General features: G+C 50.2%; 1 protein-coding gene across 4 annotated transcripts in view; it reads left to right on the top strand.

The window, feature by feature from the left end:
• Nucleotides 1–1,892: 1,892 nt before the first annotated feature.
• CAMKK2 (calcium/calmodulin dependent protein kinase kinase 2) overlaps nucleotides 1,893–17,306 on the top strand; it is a 52,261-nt gene continuing 36,847 nt past the window's right edge. For all 4 annotated transcript variants that reach the window (XM_060250151.1, XM_060250149.1, XM_060250150.1 and 1 more), the window contains exons 1-5: nucleotides 1,893–2,454; nucleotides 11,297–11,344; nucleotides 12,623–12,676; nucleotides 14,098–14,149; nucleotides 15,729–15,862. In XM_060250151.1, the coding sequence (XP_060106134.1) occupies nucleotides 1,930–2,454; nucleotides 11,297–11,344; nucleotides 12,623–12,676; nucleotides 14,098–14,149; nucleotides 15,729–15,862 (813 nt within the window). In that variant the 5' untranslated portion in view covers nucleotides 1,893–1,929. The remainder of the gene's footprint in view (nucleotides 2,455–11,296; nucleotides 11,345–12,622; nucleotides 12,677–14,097; nucleotides 14,150–15,728; nucleotides 15,863–17,306) is intronic.

The raw sequence follows: 17,306 nt of genomic DNA, 5'->3' as shown, positions 1-17,306 counted from the left end.
CTTTAGAATGGACTGTACCCCTTCAAAATAGTTAAGAGTCCAGTAGCACCTTTAAGACTAACAAATTTTATTGTAGCGTAAGCTTTTGAGAAACACAGCTCTCTTCGTCAGATGCATGGAGGGTATGTAGAAACTGGCCAGAGATCTTCACGTTTTATCTTGAGGGGGGAGTAGATGCAGGAAGTGAGTGCCGTGTAAATGCAAAGCAGTTGCAAAAGTCATGAAAAAGATAGAATATGCAATCCAGGCATCTGATGAAGAAAGCTGTGTTTTTCGAAAGCATATGTGACAATAAAATTTGTTAGTCTTAAAGCTGCTCGGGGCTTCTGAGTTTGGAGAAACGTTGACTGAGAAGCGACATGATAGAGGTTTACAAGTTTATGCATGAGAAAGAGAAGATAAAGAAGTCCTTTTCTCCCTTTCTCATAATACAAGTATTTGTGGGCACTCAATGAAATTGCTGAGCAGTCAGGTTAGAATGGATAAAAGGAAGTCTGTCTTCACCCAAAGGGTGATTATGCATGGAATTCACTGCCACAGGAGATGGTGGTGGCTACAAGTATAGCCAGCTTCAAGAGGGGATTGGATAAACATATGGAGCAGAGGTCCATCAGTGGCTGTACAGTGACGGGCAAAACTGGTTTAACGTCCTGTTTCGCTCAACAGCTTTTTCACGACTTCTCAAACTTCAATATTAGAATCACTTCTCTCTCTCCTACAATGCTGTCACAATGACTTGTTACAATCCACTAACCAACACCTGTGAGAAGTGATTCTAATATTGAAGTTTGAGAAGCCGGGGAAAAGCTGTTGAGCGAAACAGGACATTAAACCGGTTTTGCCTGTCGCTGTACAGGTTGAATGTTTGGAAACAGTGAACGTTTCTTCGGAAGTGTTATTGCCTAATCGTTGGGAGAATACATACGTCTGAAGAAAAGTGCCGTTAATGTATTTCTTCCGCCTGAAATGCATACTTGTTTGATGCCACGTTGATAAACTGTGAAAAGTGGAGTAAATCTCTTATATTGGTGTTGGAGAGTCATTAGTACTATTCGAAGATTTTGAATAACACGTCTTTTAGAGGCGCGCAATCCAGAGCCTACGAGTTTTTCCTCGGTCTTGCTTTCCGTGTGACTTCTTTGGTTGTTTCTTCCTGGAGGTTGGCTGCCCTATGCATAGATGAGGGGTCCCCCGCAGGTGAGCACCGTGATAACCGCCGACACCTTTCTTGATGCCCACAAAATGTTAACAGAAAGTGGGCGTGGACAGATGGGCCTCTGGGCCACTAGAGATTTGATTGGCTGTGCAGATTTTTAAGGACGTTGCTTTGGCTGCATCACAAGGACTGAAGGTAAGTCCGTGGCATCCATTTTGTGGCTGCGCCCATCACACTATGTCAGAATGTCAAAGGTGCCTACGAGCCAGAAAAGGTTGGGGACCCCTGGCATAGACCTAACTCCCGATTAAACATGGCCTTATGGACTAGCACTGGGGTGGCCAAACTTGCTTAACGTAAGAACCGCATAGAATCAATGTCAGATGTTGGAGAGCCTCGAGACATGAACATCAAATGTTTGAGAGAAGGAAGGAGGGGAGGGAAGAAGGCAAATAGATGGGGGAGGTGGAAAGAAAGCAACTTTAATTTTAAATGCATTCTCCAAGGCGCCAGTTGGCTTTGTGAAGTGATCTATAGTGAGAAATGCCTTCTCCGGGCCAGCTGATGGGTCAGCAGGGACTTTGAGAGCCACACAATATGTGTGAAAGAGCCACACGTGGCTCCCAAGCCATAGTGTTCGCCACCCCTGAGCTAGCAGATTCTGACGAAGCAGCAGTCCCTTCCCTCCCTCTAATTGCGTTTGCCTGTTCTCATTTTGATCAAGCATCTGATGGAACTAACCGTGCCGCTGGAATGTAGCTGTCTAACGCACCATGACAACATGCGTCTCCCTCAGGCCTGCCGCAGAGAAGCCTGTAGGCCGCGATGAGCTGCTCAGCCTACTCCCAGTGGCTCCTGATCCCCCACATTGCTCCTTGGCTCTGAATGTCCACTGCCTGGGCGCCATGGATTCTTTTGTCGTCGTGACAGAGTATGACTCTACCACTAGGCCCGGAGAGGGGCAGCCGGATGGTCTGGAGGATGAGGAACCGATGGAACCCTGCGAGGGACAGCCTGTGGCGTCCGATCCTGGAGAAACGGACGAGAAGGGTCTCCTCAGATGTGCTCTGGAGGCCCCCTTGAAGGAACCGCGAAGCAAACTGAACCTTTCGAGCCGGAAACTTTCTCTCCAGGAGAGGTCTCAGTCGGTCCAGTCTCCTGGCAGCAACGTGGGCGTAAACGGGCGCTACATCTACCCTTCCCTCCCTTATTCTCCAGTCACGTCTCCGCATTCTTCACCTCGTCTGCCCCGGAGGCCGACGATAGAATCCCACAGAGTGTCTATCACCGGTTTGCAGGTAAGGGAAAGTCGTCTGTAGATGCTCTTTGCAGAGGCGGCTGAATTATTAGCGCTCAGCCTTCAGAAATTGTCTTCTGTTGCCAATGCTTTTGAACTGGTATCAGCACTCTGTTGATGTCACCTTAAAGATTCCTCTCAGCGAGGGGAGGTGTGCTGAACGGTTGAAGAAACAACCAAACGGCGCACTGCAAAGCATCTTTGTCTCGTCCGGTTAACTCCAGAGCATTTTAAACTAGAGTTGTCAATCCTCAGGTGGGGCAGGGGATCCCCCGGTTTGGAGGCCCTTCCCCCCCGCTTCAGGGTCATCAGAAAGCAGGAGGGGGGGGGGATGTCTGCTGAGCACTCCATTATTCCCTATGGAGACCGATTTCCATAGGGTATAATGGAGAATTGATCCACTAGTATCTGGGGCTCTGGGAGGGCTGTTTTTGAGGTAGAGGCACCAAATTTGCAGCATAGGGTTAGGGTTAGGGTGTATAAATCGATGGTGCGGTCTCATTTGGAGTACTGTGTGCAGTTCTGGTCGCCGCACCTGAAAAAGGATATTATAGCATTGGAGAAAGTCCAGAGAAGGGCAACTAGAATGATTAAAGGGCTGGAGCACTTTCCCTATGAAGAAAGGTTGAAACGCTTGGGACTCTTTAGCTTGGAGAAACGTCGACTGCGGGGTGACATGATAGAGGTTTACAAGATAATGCATGGGATGGAGAAAATAGAGAAAGAAGTACTTTTCTCCCTTTCTCACAATACAAGAACTCGTGGGCATTCAATGAAATTGTGGGAAGGGCGGGGTATAAATCTTAAATAAATAAAAAATAAAAATAAATAAAATTGCTGAGCAGTCAGGTTAGAACGGATAAAAGGAAGTCCTTCTTCACCCAAAGGGTGATTAACATGTGGAATTCACTGCCACGGGAGGTGGTGGCGGCCACAAGTATAGCCACCTTCAAGAAGGGTTTAGATAAATATATGGAGCAGAGGTCCATCAGTGGCTATTAGCCACAGTGTATGTGTGTATATAAAATTTTTTGCCGCTGTGTGACACAGAGTGTTGGACTTGATGGGCCGTTGGCCTGATCCAACATAGCTTCTCTTATGTTCTTATGTTCATAGCATCAATGAGTCTCCTCAAAACACTCTCCCGAGTTTCAAAAAGATTGGACCAGGGGGTCCAATTCTTTGAGCCCCAAAAGAAGGTGCCCCTATCCTTGATCATTCCAAATGGAGGGAAGGCATTTAAAAGGTGTGCAGTCGCTTTAAATGTGATGGCCAGAACTCCCTTTGGAGTTCAGTTATGCTTGTCACACCCTTGCTTCTGGCTCCATCCCCAGTGTCTCCCAGCACCACCCCCAAAGTCTCCTGGCTCCACCCCCAAAGTCCCCAGATATTTCTTGAATTGGACTTGGCAACCCTATTTCCAGGGGAAATCTGGGGTATCCCCAGGCCCCACCTGGAGGCTGGCATCCCTATCGAGGGTAAGGGCACCTAGATAGACTTCTTTATACATGTTTTAAGGAAACTAACACCACCATATGCCAATTTTAAGTTTTCAATTTCTTCAGTCAGCACTCACTCAGACGGTCTCTTAGAGACTTCCAACGCTTGAAATCCTATCACAGTACATATAAAATCCCACTACAATACATATGTTTCTATAATCCTATTACAAGACATATGAAATCCTGCTTTAATACATCATATAAAAATACGCTGTTCCACTCTCGGTGGTGCAACTAACTGACAACATCATCCTTGCAAAAGTATTCTGCCTATATACTGAGCTAATTTAGCCCAAAGGGGAAAATAAAGATCTCTGGATTGTAAGCGGCACGTTGTAATGGAAGGCCTGCCCGTTCTTTCCCCGAAATTGTGTTACTGCAGGTCAGTCTGAGGACAGTGTGTGTGTGTGCGGGGTGACTAGCGTGTGCTGCCCTCTGCCAGGACTGAATTAACAATTAGGCAAAGTGGACACTGGCCTATGGGCCCCCATGCCTTTAGGGGCCCCGGGCCGGCTCCTAGGGTTGCCAATCCCCAGGTGTGGGCAGGGGATCCCCCGGTTTGGAGACCCTCCCCCGCTTCAGGGTCGTCAGAAAGCGGGGGGAGGGGAGGGAAATGTCTGCTGGGAACTCTGTTATTCCCTATGGAGATTTATTCCCATAGAAAATCATGGAGAATTGATCCGCGGGTATCTGGGGCTTTGGGGGGGCTGTTTTTTGGGGGAGAGGCACCAGATTTTCAGTATAGCATCTAGTGCCTCTCCCCCAAAATACCCCCCAAGTTTCAAAAAGATTGGACCAGGGGGTCCAATTCTATGAACCCCAAAAGAAGGTGCCACTATCCTTCATTATTTCCTATGGAAGGAAGGCATTGAAAAGGTGTGCCGTCCCTTTAAATGTGAGGGCCAGAACTCCCTTTGGAGTTCAATTATGCTTGTCACAGCCTTGATCTTGGCTCCATCCCTAATGTCTCCTGGCTCCACCCCCAAAGTCCCCAGATATTTCTTGAATTGGACTTGGCCACCCTACCGGCTCCCCCCTCCCCATTTCCCCCCTGCTTGCAGCCCTCCCAGCCTGCACACACAGCCAGCGACTGAGCTGCTTTTTGCCTGGTGTGGCTGCTGGCGTGGCGTCATCTCCAAGTTTGTCTCTTTCTACTTCTCCCCCCACAGCTTTGTTAAAGGGGCTTTTGCGAAGGTGTCTGCCGCGGGGGCTGCGGGTCAGGTGCTTCGACTCTGAGATAATTTGCAAGGGGGCCCCCAAGATTTTGACTGCCTAGGGGCCTCCGCGGGGTTTGATCTGGCACTGCCCTCTGCTCTTTTAGTGGAGGAAATGTCATTCCACTGAAAGGACAGCGACTTAGAAAACCTCCTCAGTGCCTTGAAGCAGCCATCAGCGCTTGGCGGATGCCCCCGCCTTGCTGCCACGTTTGTCTGAATCGCTCTGTTAATAGAGCCCCGTAGATCGGTGTTTTGCTAGCGAAGAGAAGCGGAGGGTCAGCTATGCAGAGGGTGAAGGCAGAGAGGAGATAAACGCGTTGTTGGTGGTGGGGAATAGAAGCTCCTTGGAAATCCATATAGGGAATGGCATGATCTATGACCAGGGTGGCTGGTTAAAAACAGTGGTGGGCGGAATTGATGTTCACCGCCCTTTCTTTCTTTCTCAATTATGCATTAGAAAGGAAGGCGCACTTATGCTAATGCACACCCATCTCCCCGCATGAAATCAATGCATGTTTTATGCAGCAGATGGGGAAGTGTGCAATTGGGTTTAGACAAGAAGAAAAGCGGGGAAGCGCAAGGGGAGGAATTATCACCAAAGAGCTTGCGGGATAACATTCTCTTTCTTTTTTTTCCGCTCTCTCGCTCTCTTATCAGTTCCCACTTCTGCTCATGTCAGAGGGAGGGAAGGAAAAGGAGGAAAGGTCCCCTGTGCAAGCACCAGTCGTTTCCGACTCTGGGGTGACGTTGCTTTCACAACGTTTTCACGGCAGACTTTTTACGGGGCGGTTTTGCCATTGCCTTCCCCAGTCATTTACACTTTCCAGTAAGCTGGGAACCCATTTTACCAACCTCGGAAGGATGGAAGGCTGAGTCAACCTCGAGCTGGCTACTTGAAAAACCCAGCTTCCACCAGGGATCGAACTCAGATCGTGAGCAGAGCTTAAGACTGCAGTACTGCAGCTTTAACACTCTGCGCCACAGGGCTAGAGAGAGGGAACGCTGGGGTTTCAAAACAATTAGGAGGTTAGAAAGACAGGAGATTATTTGAGTTGAACACAACTGACCCAGGATTCGCTGATGGTGAGGAACCAGATGAGCCTCCTGCCCCTCCCCCCATGGCATATCAGTGCCCTCCACATTGTGCAACCACTACCACCCCTGCCAAGAAATCATTTGGCTGGCTTGGCTGAAGTGGATTTTTGTGTCACCGTCAGGGGTGGAATTCTAGCAGGAGCTCCTTTGCATATTAGGCCACACACTCCTGATGTAGCTAATCTTCCAAGAGCTTACAAAAAAGAGCCTTGTAAGCTCTTGAAGGATTGGCTACATCAGGGGTGTGTGGCCTAATATGCAAAGGAGCTCCTGCTAGAATTCCACCCCTGGTCACAGTGGACGTTCAAAATGTGTTCAGGGTTGACGGTTCCAGACAAAAACTTAGATCCAGCAGTGTTCAGCGTGGAGACCGAAACAGACTTAATGCAGTTCCGCTTGCACGTGACCTAGCGCAATGCCTCACGATTTCCCCACTTATAGCACTCCAAAATTAGTTGTGTGAATTCTTGCACAAACGGAAATAAAGGTGGTGATACGGTATGTTTGATGTGGCACAAATGGCTACCCTTTTTTTTTCTTCCTTGCCTTTCCATTTGTGCGAGAGGTCCAGTGCAAGCACTGGATCCAACCCGTCATTTGTGAATATTTCCGAATACATGTATTGCCACTTTTTGGCCATTCAACAGTATACAGCATTTTATTTATTTGATTTCATTTATTTGATCTTCTTCAGTAAGCTGTTCTGAAGTTTTGTTTTGTTTTTAAAGAGAAAGGGTGGGATATAGGTACATTGATTAAACGAATAGTAAACACTAAACGCCAGCTATCAGTCGTTTGGACATTTGGGACAAAATTAATCTGGATTGTCCATGCTAACACATCTACAGGCACCAGATTTTGGACATTAATCGTAACAAGGTGGAAAAGAAAGGTGATTTTCAAATACTTCTTAGCCCGGTCCCAAACACCTCCATCGGGCACGAAGCCTTGAGAGGTTATTTTAGCATCCTCCCTTCATTTATATTTTAATTCTCCTGACTCAGAATTCAACTGATATTTTTAATATTTCCTTTTAACTCGCTGTCTCCTTCCTCATGTCTAAATTGGAAATGGGGTCATGGATAAGTGACAGGTGAGGGAGAAGCCGTTCTAAAGGTCATCATTATTTCATGCCCGGGAGCTGTCTTGAACACCAAACAGGCTGGATGTTTAAGATGCTATAAAATGTGCTTGCTTCCTGGTCATTAGAGGCCTGATGCCTCGAACGCCCGCAAAGAAGACTTCTGCTTTGTTTAATCCAACTGTCTCCGCATTAAATATGCTGGGTTTCATTGGCCTCTCTCTCTCTCTCTCTCTCTTCAGTGCTAGCCGTTATCGGTGCCCAGAAAATACCGCAGCCCATTTACAACTAATAAAACTCAAATATTATTGCTAGGGGCTGAGAAGATTTATCTCGCCCCAAAGTGGCAGTAAGCTCTGCCGACACTTTATGACCCAAGAAATGTAACCGAGGAGCACGTATTTCTCCCCGCGCTTCCCCCTCTTTTGGAAATAGGAGCAGATATTATGGAATCTGTGATCGCAGGATGCAAGGACGGCCTCTGGCTTTGGCCTGATTGAAAAGTGATGCTGGAGAGGAAAAAAAACCATCAGCCTTTGCACTCGCGTAGAATTGCATTTAAACTGGGCTGCTACCTGTGCAGAGAGCTTCATGCGCTATGGAGTGGCTTTGCCGGAAGGCAGCCCAGTTGAAACGTGAGCTTTCACACGTGCGAAGTCCCACAATCCCACGCTCTTCCCTTGCCAGCATCGCTTTTCAGTCAGGCCATAAACGGCCTCAAAAACACCATTAAACAAATTCAAGAAGGGTAACCCCATCAATAGCTATACTAGCATACTTCAGGGTCTGTGTCCAGTGGCAGGTGGGGTTTGCCAACCTCCAGGTAGTGGCTGGAGATGTGCTCTTACACCTCTTGATGATGGAGATCGGTTCCCCTGGACAAAATGGCTACTTTGGAAGGTGGTCTGTGACATTATACCCCTCCGAAGTCTCTCCCCTCCCCAAACCCTGCCCTCCTCAGACTCCACCCCTCCAGGTATTTCCCAACCTGGAGCTGGCATCCGTAGTGGCAGGGTGCCCCTGTATGCCAGATACTGGAAGTGAGCCATTGCTTATGAACTTCTGAGTGGCTGCTGCTGAAGACACAATGCCGGGCTAGATGGATGCTTCGGTCCATCCCAGCAAAACACCTGCGTTCTTAAGATTTCTGAAGCAAATGGTGTTTAGGAGGACATTACCAGGCACCAAGAATACAGAGCATCACTGTCCCAGACATAACATAAGAGAAGCCATGTTGGATCAGGCCAGTGGCTCATCCAGTCCAACACTCTGTGCCACACAATGGCCAAAAAAATCAGGTGCCACCAGGAGGTCCACCAGAAGCTCTCCCACTGTTGCCCCACCCCCAAACACCAAGAATACAAAGAATCACTGCTCCAAACTAAAGGACATAAGAAAAGTCATGTTGGATCAGACCAGTGGTCCATCCTGTCCAACATTGTGTCACACAGTGGCCCAAACCCAGGTACAGGCCCACCAGTGGGGCCAGGACTTCAGAAGCCCTCCACTCCCCCCCCCCCCCAAGCACCAAGAAGACAGAGCATCACTGCCGCAGACATAAGAGAAGCCACATTGGATCAGGCCAGTGGCCCATCCAGTCCAACACTCTGTGTCACACAGTGGCCAAAAAACCCAGGTGCCATCAGGAGGTCCATCATTGAGGCTAGAACACTAGAAATCCTCACACTGTTGCCCCCCCAAGCACCAAGAATACAGAGCATCACCGCCCCAGACATAAGAACGTAAGAGAAATCATGTTGGATCAGGCCAGTGGCCCATCCAGTCCAACACTCTGTGTCACATAAGAACATAAGAGAAGCCATGTTGGATCAGGCCAATGGCCCAGCCAGTCCAACACTCTGAGTCACATAAGAGAAGCCATGTTGGATCAGGCCAATGGCCCATCCAGTCCAACACTCTGAGTCACATAAGAACATAAGAGAAGCCATGTTGGATCAGGCCAGTGGCCCATCCAGTCCAACACTCTGTGTCACACAGTGGCCCAAACCCAGGTGCCAACAGGAGGTCCACCAGTGTGGCCAGAACTCCAGAAGCCCTCCCACTGCTGCCCCCGCAAGCACCAAGAAGACAAAGCACCACTGCCCTAGTTAACATTGGGGGAGGGGGCTGACTGGAGAATATTTGTAAGCCCAGGAGATCTCCAGCCACCACTTGGTGGTAACTCTGCTTGCAGGCTGGAGAGTGAGACAAACAAATTGTCACGTTCTCCGGGTGCAGGCAGGCAGGAGTCCAAAGCCAGTCCAAGGTCAAAGTCCAGGAACTTGAGCAGGATCCAAGTCACCAATGCCGAATCACAAACCGGAATCAGAAGTCAATGTCCAAAAGCCAAAAGGTCAGGGTGCCAAGGAAATCAAGCAGGTCAGGATCAGGAAGGAGCGTGGATGCAAGCCAGAGAATAGACGTTGCTTCCACAAGGTTACCAGGTCCTGGGTGGGAGCTATATGGGAGTCTCAATCAGCCTGCTCCCTGGGTGGCAGTGACTCTGGTAGAACTCAGGGCTGAGAGATCTGAAGCCTCGGCGTGTCTCATGTCTTTGCTCTGAGTGTTCTTTCCAGAGCCTGCTTCAAACTCTTGAGATGGAAGGAGGAGAGCTTGGAGGAGATTGATCGTCAACAGCTGACACTGGTGACTGGAGAGTGATTGATGGGCCAGCTGCTGTTTGTTCAGCTGAGGAACTGGCTGGCAACTCGTTCAGATCTGTTAACCCTTCCAGCTCCTCCTCATCAGGGCTCATGACACAAATCTCCCTGGAGAGGGAGGTGTGTGTGTTGTTTGTCTGTTACCATCTGAATGTGCAGGAGAGCTTTATGCCTGACCATCACAACTTGGGTCAGCATGAAGCTGAACCACATGCGGGGCAGGAGATGAGGATTTCTTTTCCCAGCCCTCAAACCAGCCTCTGATTGGATGAAAGGTATTTGGTATCAGGGAGCATACAACTTCCAAGTCCTTGAAGGGCTATCATATAGAGGATCACCATCACCAAGTACTTGAAGGGCTGTCCTATAGACGCAGGGGTGGCCAACGGTAGCTCTCCAGATGTTTTTTGCCTACAACTTCCATCAGCCCCAGCCAGCATGGCCAATGGCTGGGGCTGATGGGAGTTGTAGGCAAAAAACATCTGGAGAGCTACCGTTGGCCACCCCTGCATAGAGGATGGGGTGGAATTGTTTTCTGTGGCCCCAGAAGGTAGGACCAGAACCAGTGGGTTGAAATTAAATCAGAAGAGTTTCCGGCTCAGCATTAGGAAGAACTTCCTCAGTGGAATAGGCTTCCTTAAAAGGTGGTGGACTCAACCTTCCTTGGAGGTTTTGAAGCAGAGGCTGGATGGCCCTCTGACAGCAATGAAGATCCTGTGAATTTAGGGGGAGGTGTTTGTGAGTTTCCTGCCTCGTGCAGGGGTTTGGGCTAGATGCCCCTGGGGGTCCCTTCCAACTCGGAAGGTGGTGGGCTCTCCTTCCTTGGAGGTTTTCCAACAGAGGCTAGATGGCCATCTGACAGCAATGAGGATCCTGTGAATTTAGGGGGAGGTGTTGATGAGTTTCCTGCTTTGTGCAGGGGTTTGGGCTAGATGACCCTGGGGGGTCCCTTCCAACTCGGGAGGTGGTGGGCTCTCCTTCCTTGGAGGTTTTTCAACAGAGGCTAGATGGCCATCTGACAGCAATGAAGATCCTGTGAATTTAGGGGGAGGCATTTGTGAGTTTCCTGCATTGTGCAGGGGGCTGGACTAGATGATCCTGGAGGCCCCTTCCAACTCTAGACTTCTATGATTCTATGTTCGCTGGAGGTAAAGAGTGTTCAGCACAGATATCAAAAGGAGAAGCATTTGTTTTTCCCCCTGCTTGTGAGTAATGCAACATACATGAATATCTCTTTTGGTCTCGGCATAGCCTGCAGGCTCATGTATTTTTAACTCCTCTCTCCTAGGACTGTGTGCAGTTAAATCAATATACGCTGAAAGACGAAATCGGAAAGGTGAATGTTTGGGGTCTTTTTTTTTGATTCTCTGACATTTGGACATGACTAGCGGGGCTGGGAGGAGCTGGCGTTTGAGGCCGGGCCCCCTGGGAGTGGTGGGGTAACCAAAAGGGCAGCTCGGGACCCGGTATCTGGTTGTAGACACTTGGTCTGTGATTTACAAAGTCCCCAGCTGTTCTACAAAGCTGCCTCTCCGTCTGGCGAATTCTCCTGTTGTGCACCGAGACCGCAAGTGGAGGAGGGAGAATCCTGCTTCTGTAGAGCATTAGCTTCCCCCTCCTCTAGATATTCCAGTGACCCACTTCTGGGGAGGAGAAGACGACTTTGCTGGTGCAACTGGAGCTAGAGCTGACCAGTGCTGGGGATTCTGGAGGCATCGGGAAGCGCTGAGCCCTGAGAATCTGTGCAAATGAGAGAGTCTGGTGTCAAATAGGCAGATTAACCAGCAAGATTAACTAGATCGGGGTGGCCAGACTTGCTTTATGTAAGAGCCGCATAGAATAAATGTCAGATGTTGGAGGGAGGAAGGAAGGAAAATAGATAAGGGGGAGGGAGATGTGGAAGAAAGCAACTTTAACTTTAAATGCATTCTCCAAGCTGCCGGATGGCTTGGTTTGGAGAAGTGATTTAAAGAAATGCCTTCTCCAAGCCGGCCAAACAGGCAGCGAGGGCTTCGAGAGCCACACAATATATGTCAGGGGTGGCCAATGGTAGCTCTCCAGACGGTTTTTTTGCCTACAAGTCCCATCAGCCCCAGCCATTGGCCATGCTGGCTGAGGCTGATGGGAGTTGTAGGCAAAAAAAGTCTGGAGAGCTACCGTTGGCCACCCCTGAATATGTGAAACAACCACATGCGGCTCCTGAGCCACGGTTTGGCCACCCCTGAACTAAATTCACCAGGCTCCCTTCGCAGGTGCAAGCAGGGAGTGTCTGCCCATTGACCAGAGGTCAAGGAAATCCATGTAGGGGTCTCTTGGCCAGAGCTGTGCCGCCACCTTTAAATTCAGAAATTTGAAACAAAGCTGTGTGTGCTGATTTCACGACTTGTAGAATTTGGTTTAAGTAGATGACAGTTGCCGTTCCAGACCAGGCCTTTTAAAGCATCTTTGCCTGTTCCCACAAGAGGCAGCCACGGGAATAAGCGGTTTCCCCCTGCAGGCACAATGACCTCTTTAAATAGCCTCCCATTTAAGAAAGGGCCCCCGTTTGCTGAGTCCTTCCCCAGCCTATAACTCATGTTTGCATGTGTGATTTCCTCTCCCCCTCCAAACACAGGGCTCCTACGGGGTCGTGAAGCTGGCCTACAATGAAGATGATAACACCTACTATGTGAGTTTGTGTCTGGTACAGCAGAAAGGAGTTGGGAGAGGAGGGTTCTGAGTTCAAATTGTGCCTTGATGACATTCTATGGAAAAGATGCTAGGAGTCTGGTCTTCAGAGAACCCACGTGCATGCGTCCTTTTCTACCATTTGTAAATAGCAGCTGGGCAGTCCCCCAGTTTGAATTAGGGCTGTGCGGTGCACGGCGTTTCACTTCCCCCAGCTCCAGTGTGCCACCCTGATTGGGCACAAAGAGCTGCTTGCTTGCCCCGCTGGGGCATCATTCAAGGAACATACAGCGTGTCTGTCCCTTTGCTTCAATAGGACGCACGGCAGTTCTGTGGAGCCTTGACAGGTGAGAACAGGGCAGGTGGGGCAGGTGGATTGACCTGTTGCTGGTGGCCTCTTGGAAACCACGAGCGAGCCACAACACTCCCCAGCAATGTTCCCTCTAAGCTGCAGTCTTGTGAGCAAAAATTCTACTTTGTGAGCTACTGGCATGAAAGTTGTGAGCTCCTGCATAAATTATTGTGCTGTGGGGTCATCCTTCCTGAGCTAAGACAAAAAATGTGTAAGCTGGAGGCTAAAAATCTGTGAGCTAGCTCACGCTAACTCAGCTTAGAGGGAACACTGCTCCCCGGTAGTGTTGGCCAGTGCTAGCACTCCTATTGCCCATTCCTGTGCTTCCAGCTGCTGGATCCCAAGACTCCAGTGGATGTGTACTGCAGAAATCTAATCCGGCTCTGACCATAGTGTGGGTTCCAGCCGTAAGGCCCGTCTTTCCAGAACATGCAAGGCTTTCCTGCTAGGACACATCTCGGCTCTCTTCCCCAGAGCAAAGGCGCCCTCTCCGGCATGCCCAGCAATGAAGGTTTTGCAAGCCCAGAGCAAGCTGTTTAAATGGGAGTGAGCTGTTTAAGGAGGAATGTTGGCTGCCTGCACTGGTCGGGGTGACACTGGAGCTCTTTGCCTGCTTCTTGGGTCATGCAGGAACTGGTGGGTGGGTGGGCGGGTGGCATTCCTGTGACTGGCCATTGCTCCTTTGAGAACGAAGCCACTGTTCCAAAGTAAGAGCTGTCCTCATGGTTTGTAGTCTGAATGGCGTGGGCAGTCCATGGCCAGTGTTCCCCCTAAGCTGAGTTAGCGTGAGCCAGCGCGCAGTTTTTTAGCCTCTGGATCACACGTTTTTGTCTTAGCTCGCAAAAAATGGCCCCAGAGCGGACAAATGTATGGAGTAGCTCACAACTTTAAATGCTAGTGGCTCACAACTTTAATGCTAGCAGCTCGCAAAGCAGAATTTCTCACAAGACTCCACAGCTTAGAGGGAACATCGCCCACGGCTTCTCTTGCCTCCTAGAGGAAGGCTTTTTGCAATGTCTGTTTTCCTTTCTGTGCCCAGATCTGAGCAGCGCATTAATTTTATCTTCCAGGCAATGAAAGTGCTTTCCAAAAAGAAGCTGATGAGACAAGCGGGGTTTCCTCGTAAGTCAGAAGCAGAGACACGCTATCAAAATGCGGGGGTTGACCTGCCTTAAGGCCTCGGGACGGGGCGAGCGAGACAATGCGTGAAATGAGATGAGCTGAATGAAAGGCAGGCGGGCTCGTGATGTGGCTGAGAAGCTGCATCGTCAGTGGGAAGACAGGGGAAGATCTGCCTCCCTTACGTGGCCGCTCAGCCAGAAGACCTGGATTCTTCCCGCTGAGGGTTTGCAGAGGGTGATGTGAGCAGCAGGGTGTAGCTGTGGTTGGGTTGCCAACTCTGGGTTTGGGGATTTCTGGAGATTTTGAGATGGAGTCCAAGGAAGGTGGAAATTAGGAGGGGCCACCGCATAGTACGATGCTATAGATCAGGGATCACTGCCCGCCCACACCTTTTCTGGCACCTGCCAAGTGTATTGAGGATGTGGGTGGGGCCAGGTGGATCTTTTGCCCACCGAGGTTTCTGATTGACTATTGGGAGATTTGATTGGCTGTGCAGATTTTTAAAGATGTTTCTTCGGCAGCAGCTGCCACCACAACACAGGAATCTCTTCTGTGTTACTGAAGTTAAGCTATGGCAATAGGGTTGCCAAGTCCAATTTCAGAAATATCTGGGGACTTTGGGGGTGGAGCCAGGAGACACTGGGGTGGAGCTAGGGGGGAGGGGGGGAAACGGCGCCAAGGAGAGAGGCGAGCCGCCCCATCTCAGAGTGGGCGGCCGCTGCGCAGCTGCCGCCTCTTCTCCGCTCACCGTAGCTGCTCCTCCGAGATGGGCTCAGGCTGAGCCCATCTCGGAGGAGCAGCTAAGATGAAGCCGAGAAGAGGCGGCGGCAGCACCATCGCCCGCTCCGCCTCTGAGGTAAAATCAGAGAAGGGGAGGGTGGAGGCAGACCAGGAGCGTGGCGAGCCGCGAGTCCGGGTCCTAGAAGGACCCAGATTCGTGGCTCACCACGCTCCTGGCCTGCCTCCACCCTCCCCTTCTCTGATTTTACCTCAGAGGCAGAGCGGGCGATGGCGCTGCGCTTCCGCCGCGTCTTCTCGGCTTCATCTTAGCCGCTCCTCCGAGATGGGCTCAGCCTGAGCCCATCTCGGAGGAGCAGCTACGGTGAGTGGAGAAGAGGCAGCAGCCACACAGCGGCGTCGCCCGCTCCGAGATGGGGTGGCTCGCCACGCTCCTTGGCGCCATTTCCCCCCTCCCCCCGCTTCCATTTTTTTGGGGAGCGGGGGAAGAGGCTGGAAATCCTGGGGTCCCCCACCAGGGCAGGAGGGTTGGGAAGCCTATATGGCAACCATTTTGTGGCTGACTGTGCCTCTTGCGGCAGCCATTTTGTGGCAGCCATGTTATCATTGCACCCGTCATGCAGTGTCAGAATTCCAAACAGGCTCCCTGCTATAGACTCCGTCCTCCAAACCAGCCATTCTTCCCATGGAAACCGATCTATGTCATCTAGAGAGCAGTTGTAATTCTTGATCTCCAGCCACACCTGGAGGCTGGCAACCCTCGACTGCGTCTGCAACCTTTTCCTTCATAAGCAGCTTTGGATCGCCGTATATCTGACCCCTCCTTGTGTGTCTCAAACAGGCCGTCCTCCCCCTCGCGGTGCCAAGGCCCCCCTGGAAGGCTTCTGCCAACCCAAAGGCCCCATTGAACAGGTGTATCAGGAGATCGCCATCTTGAAAAAACTCGACCACCCGAATGTAGTCAAGCTGGTGGAGGTGAGGAGGCTGGAGTGGGCTCCAAACTGAGGATTGGGATAAGATGTTGTTGGGTTCCCCACGGATTATCTGCCCAGGGTTCAGTGCTGTTGGGGAGCATTCCCCCCACACACACACACACACTGCATTGTGGTGCATTTGTGCCCCTCCTGGGGTCCCCCAGCTTTTTGCCAATCTTTCTCACAGCCGCTCTGCTCTGACATTGTGGGCAAGAACTCAGTAGAGCCTGGATGGCTGCTGTACGGGTGAGAAAATTCAGCTTTTCCAGCCCACTTGGCGGCCATCTTCCTTGCCCGCATGGGAACTGTTTCCTCCCATCCACCGTCTTGGGTTGCCAGGTCTGTGTTGGAAAATATCTGGAGACTTTGGGGGTGGAGCCAGGAGAGGTTGGGGTTTGGGGAGGGGCCTCAGCATGGTACAATGGCAAAGAATCCACCCTTCCAAGCAGCCATTTTCTCCAGGGGAGCTGATCTCTGCCAGCTGAAGATTAGTTGTAAAAACGGGAGATCTCCAGGCCCCACCTGGAGGCTGGCAAGCCTACCACCTCAGAAGTGCTCTTTGTTTTATACACCGTTGGCACTAGGATTTCATTGTATTGATATTTCACTGTGACAACAAGTGTAGCCAAAGTCTCTGAGTTCTCGGCTTTCATTTTTTAAAAAGTAAGTCTCTAGCCTTTTCCCTTGCAGAATATAAGAGAAAAGGCATATTAGAATATAAGGGAAAAGGCATGTTTTTGCCACCAAAGGGACTAGAGACTGTTTTTTTTTTCAAATGAGCTGAGAATACAGAGCTTGCCAAGCCTATAGTTCAATGGTATATCGGTATAACTATTTTCTAGTGCCATGGGACCCAGAGGAGAGGGTGTCCGCTTCCACGGGTTTAGGGCAGAAAAACTGCAGAGAAAGCTGTTGTGTGGAAGATACTATTGTTCATTCTCCAAGGATGGCTTTCGGTGAAGGAGGCCAGAAGATAAGCCCAGAGACTGGTGGCTGGCTTTCAGTGAGCTGGGACAGCATCGGCTGTGGTCTGCCCCACACTGTCTCTGGTTCAAACCTTGCCTTAGGCAAGCTTCTGCCTGTCTACCTCCACCTCAGTCTACCCATCTGAAATATGGGGGGAATAATACTGGCCAGCCTCACAGGGTTGTTATAAGAATCACAACCCAAGCATCTGTGAAGCATTTTGAACACTGTCCTAAGTATTGTCCAAATCCTAAGTATTTGTTATAAAACAGGGAGGGGGAGAGGGTTACGCCAACAGGGGGAGCTGGTCCAGTGTATATTGCAGGCTTCCCAGGGAGGGGAGGGGGGCTGTCTTCTAAGTGAAGACAGCTTGAGAGTCATGGAGTAAAAGGACAGGTCCTCTTGTGGATCAAAACCTGGCTGAGTAATAGGAAGCAGAGAGTGAGTATAAATGGGCAGTCTTCACAGTGGAGGACGGT

This window comes from Heteronotia binoei, chromosome 11, assembly GCF_032191835.1.
Source record: "Heteronotia binoei isolate CCM8104 ecotype False Entrance Well chromosome 11, APGP_CSIRO_Hbin_v1, whole genome shotgun sequence".
Taxonomy (NCBI): domain Eukaryota; kingdom Metazoa; phylum Chordata; class Lepidosauria; order Squamata; family Gekkonidae; genus Heteronotia; species Heteronotia binoei.
The sequence above is the reverse complement of the archived record's forward strand: the minus strand, read 5'-3'. Positions and strand labels throughout refer to the sequence as shown.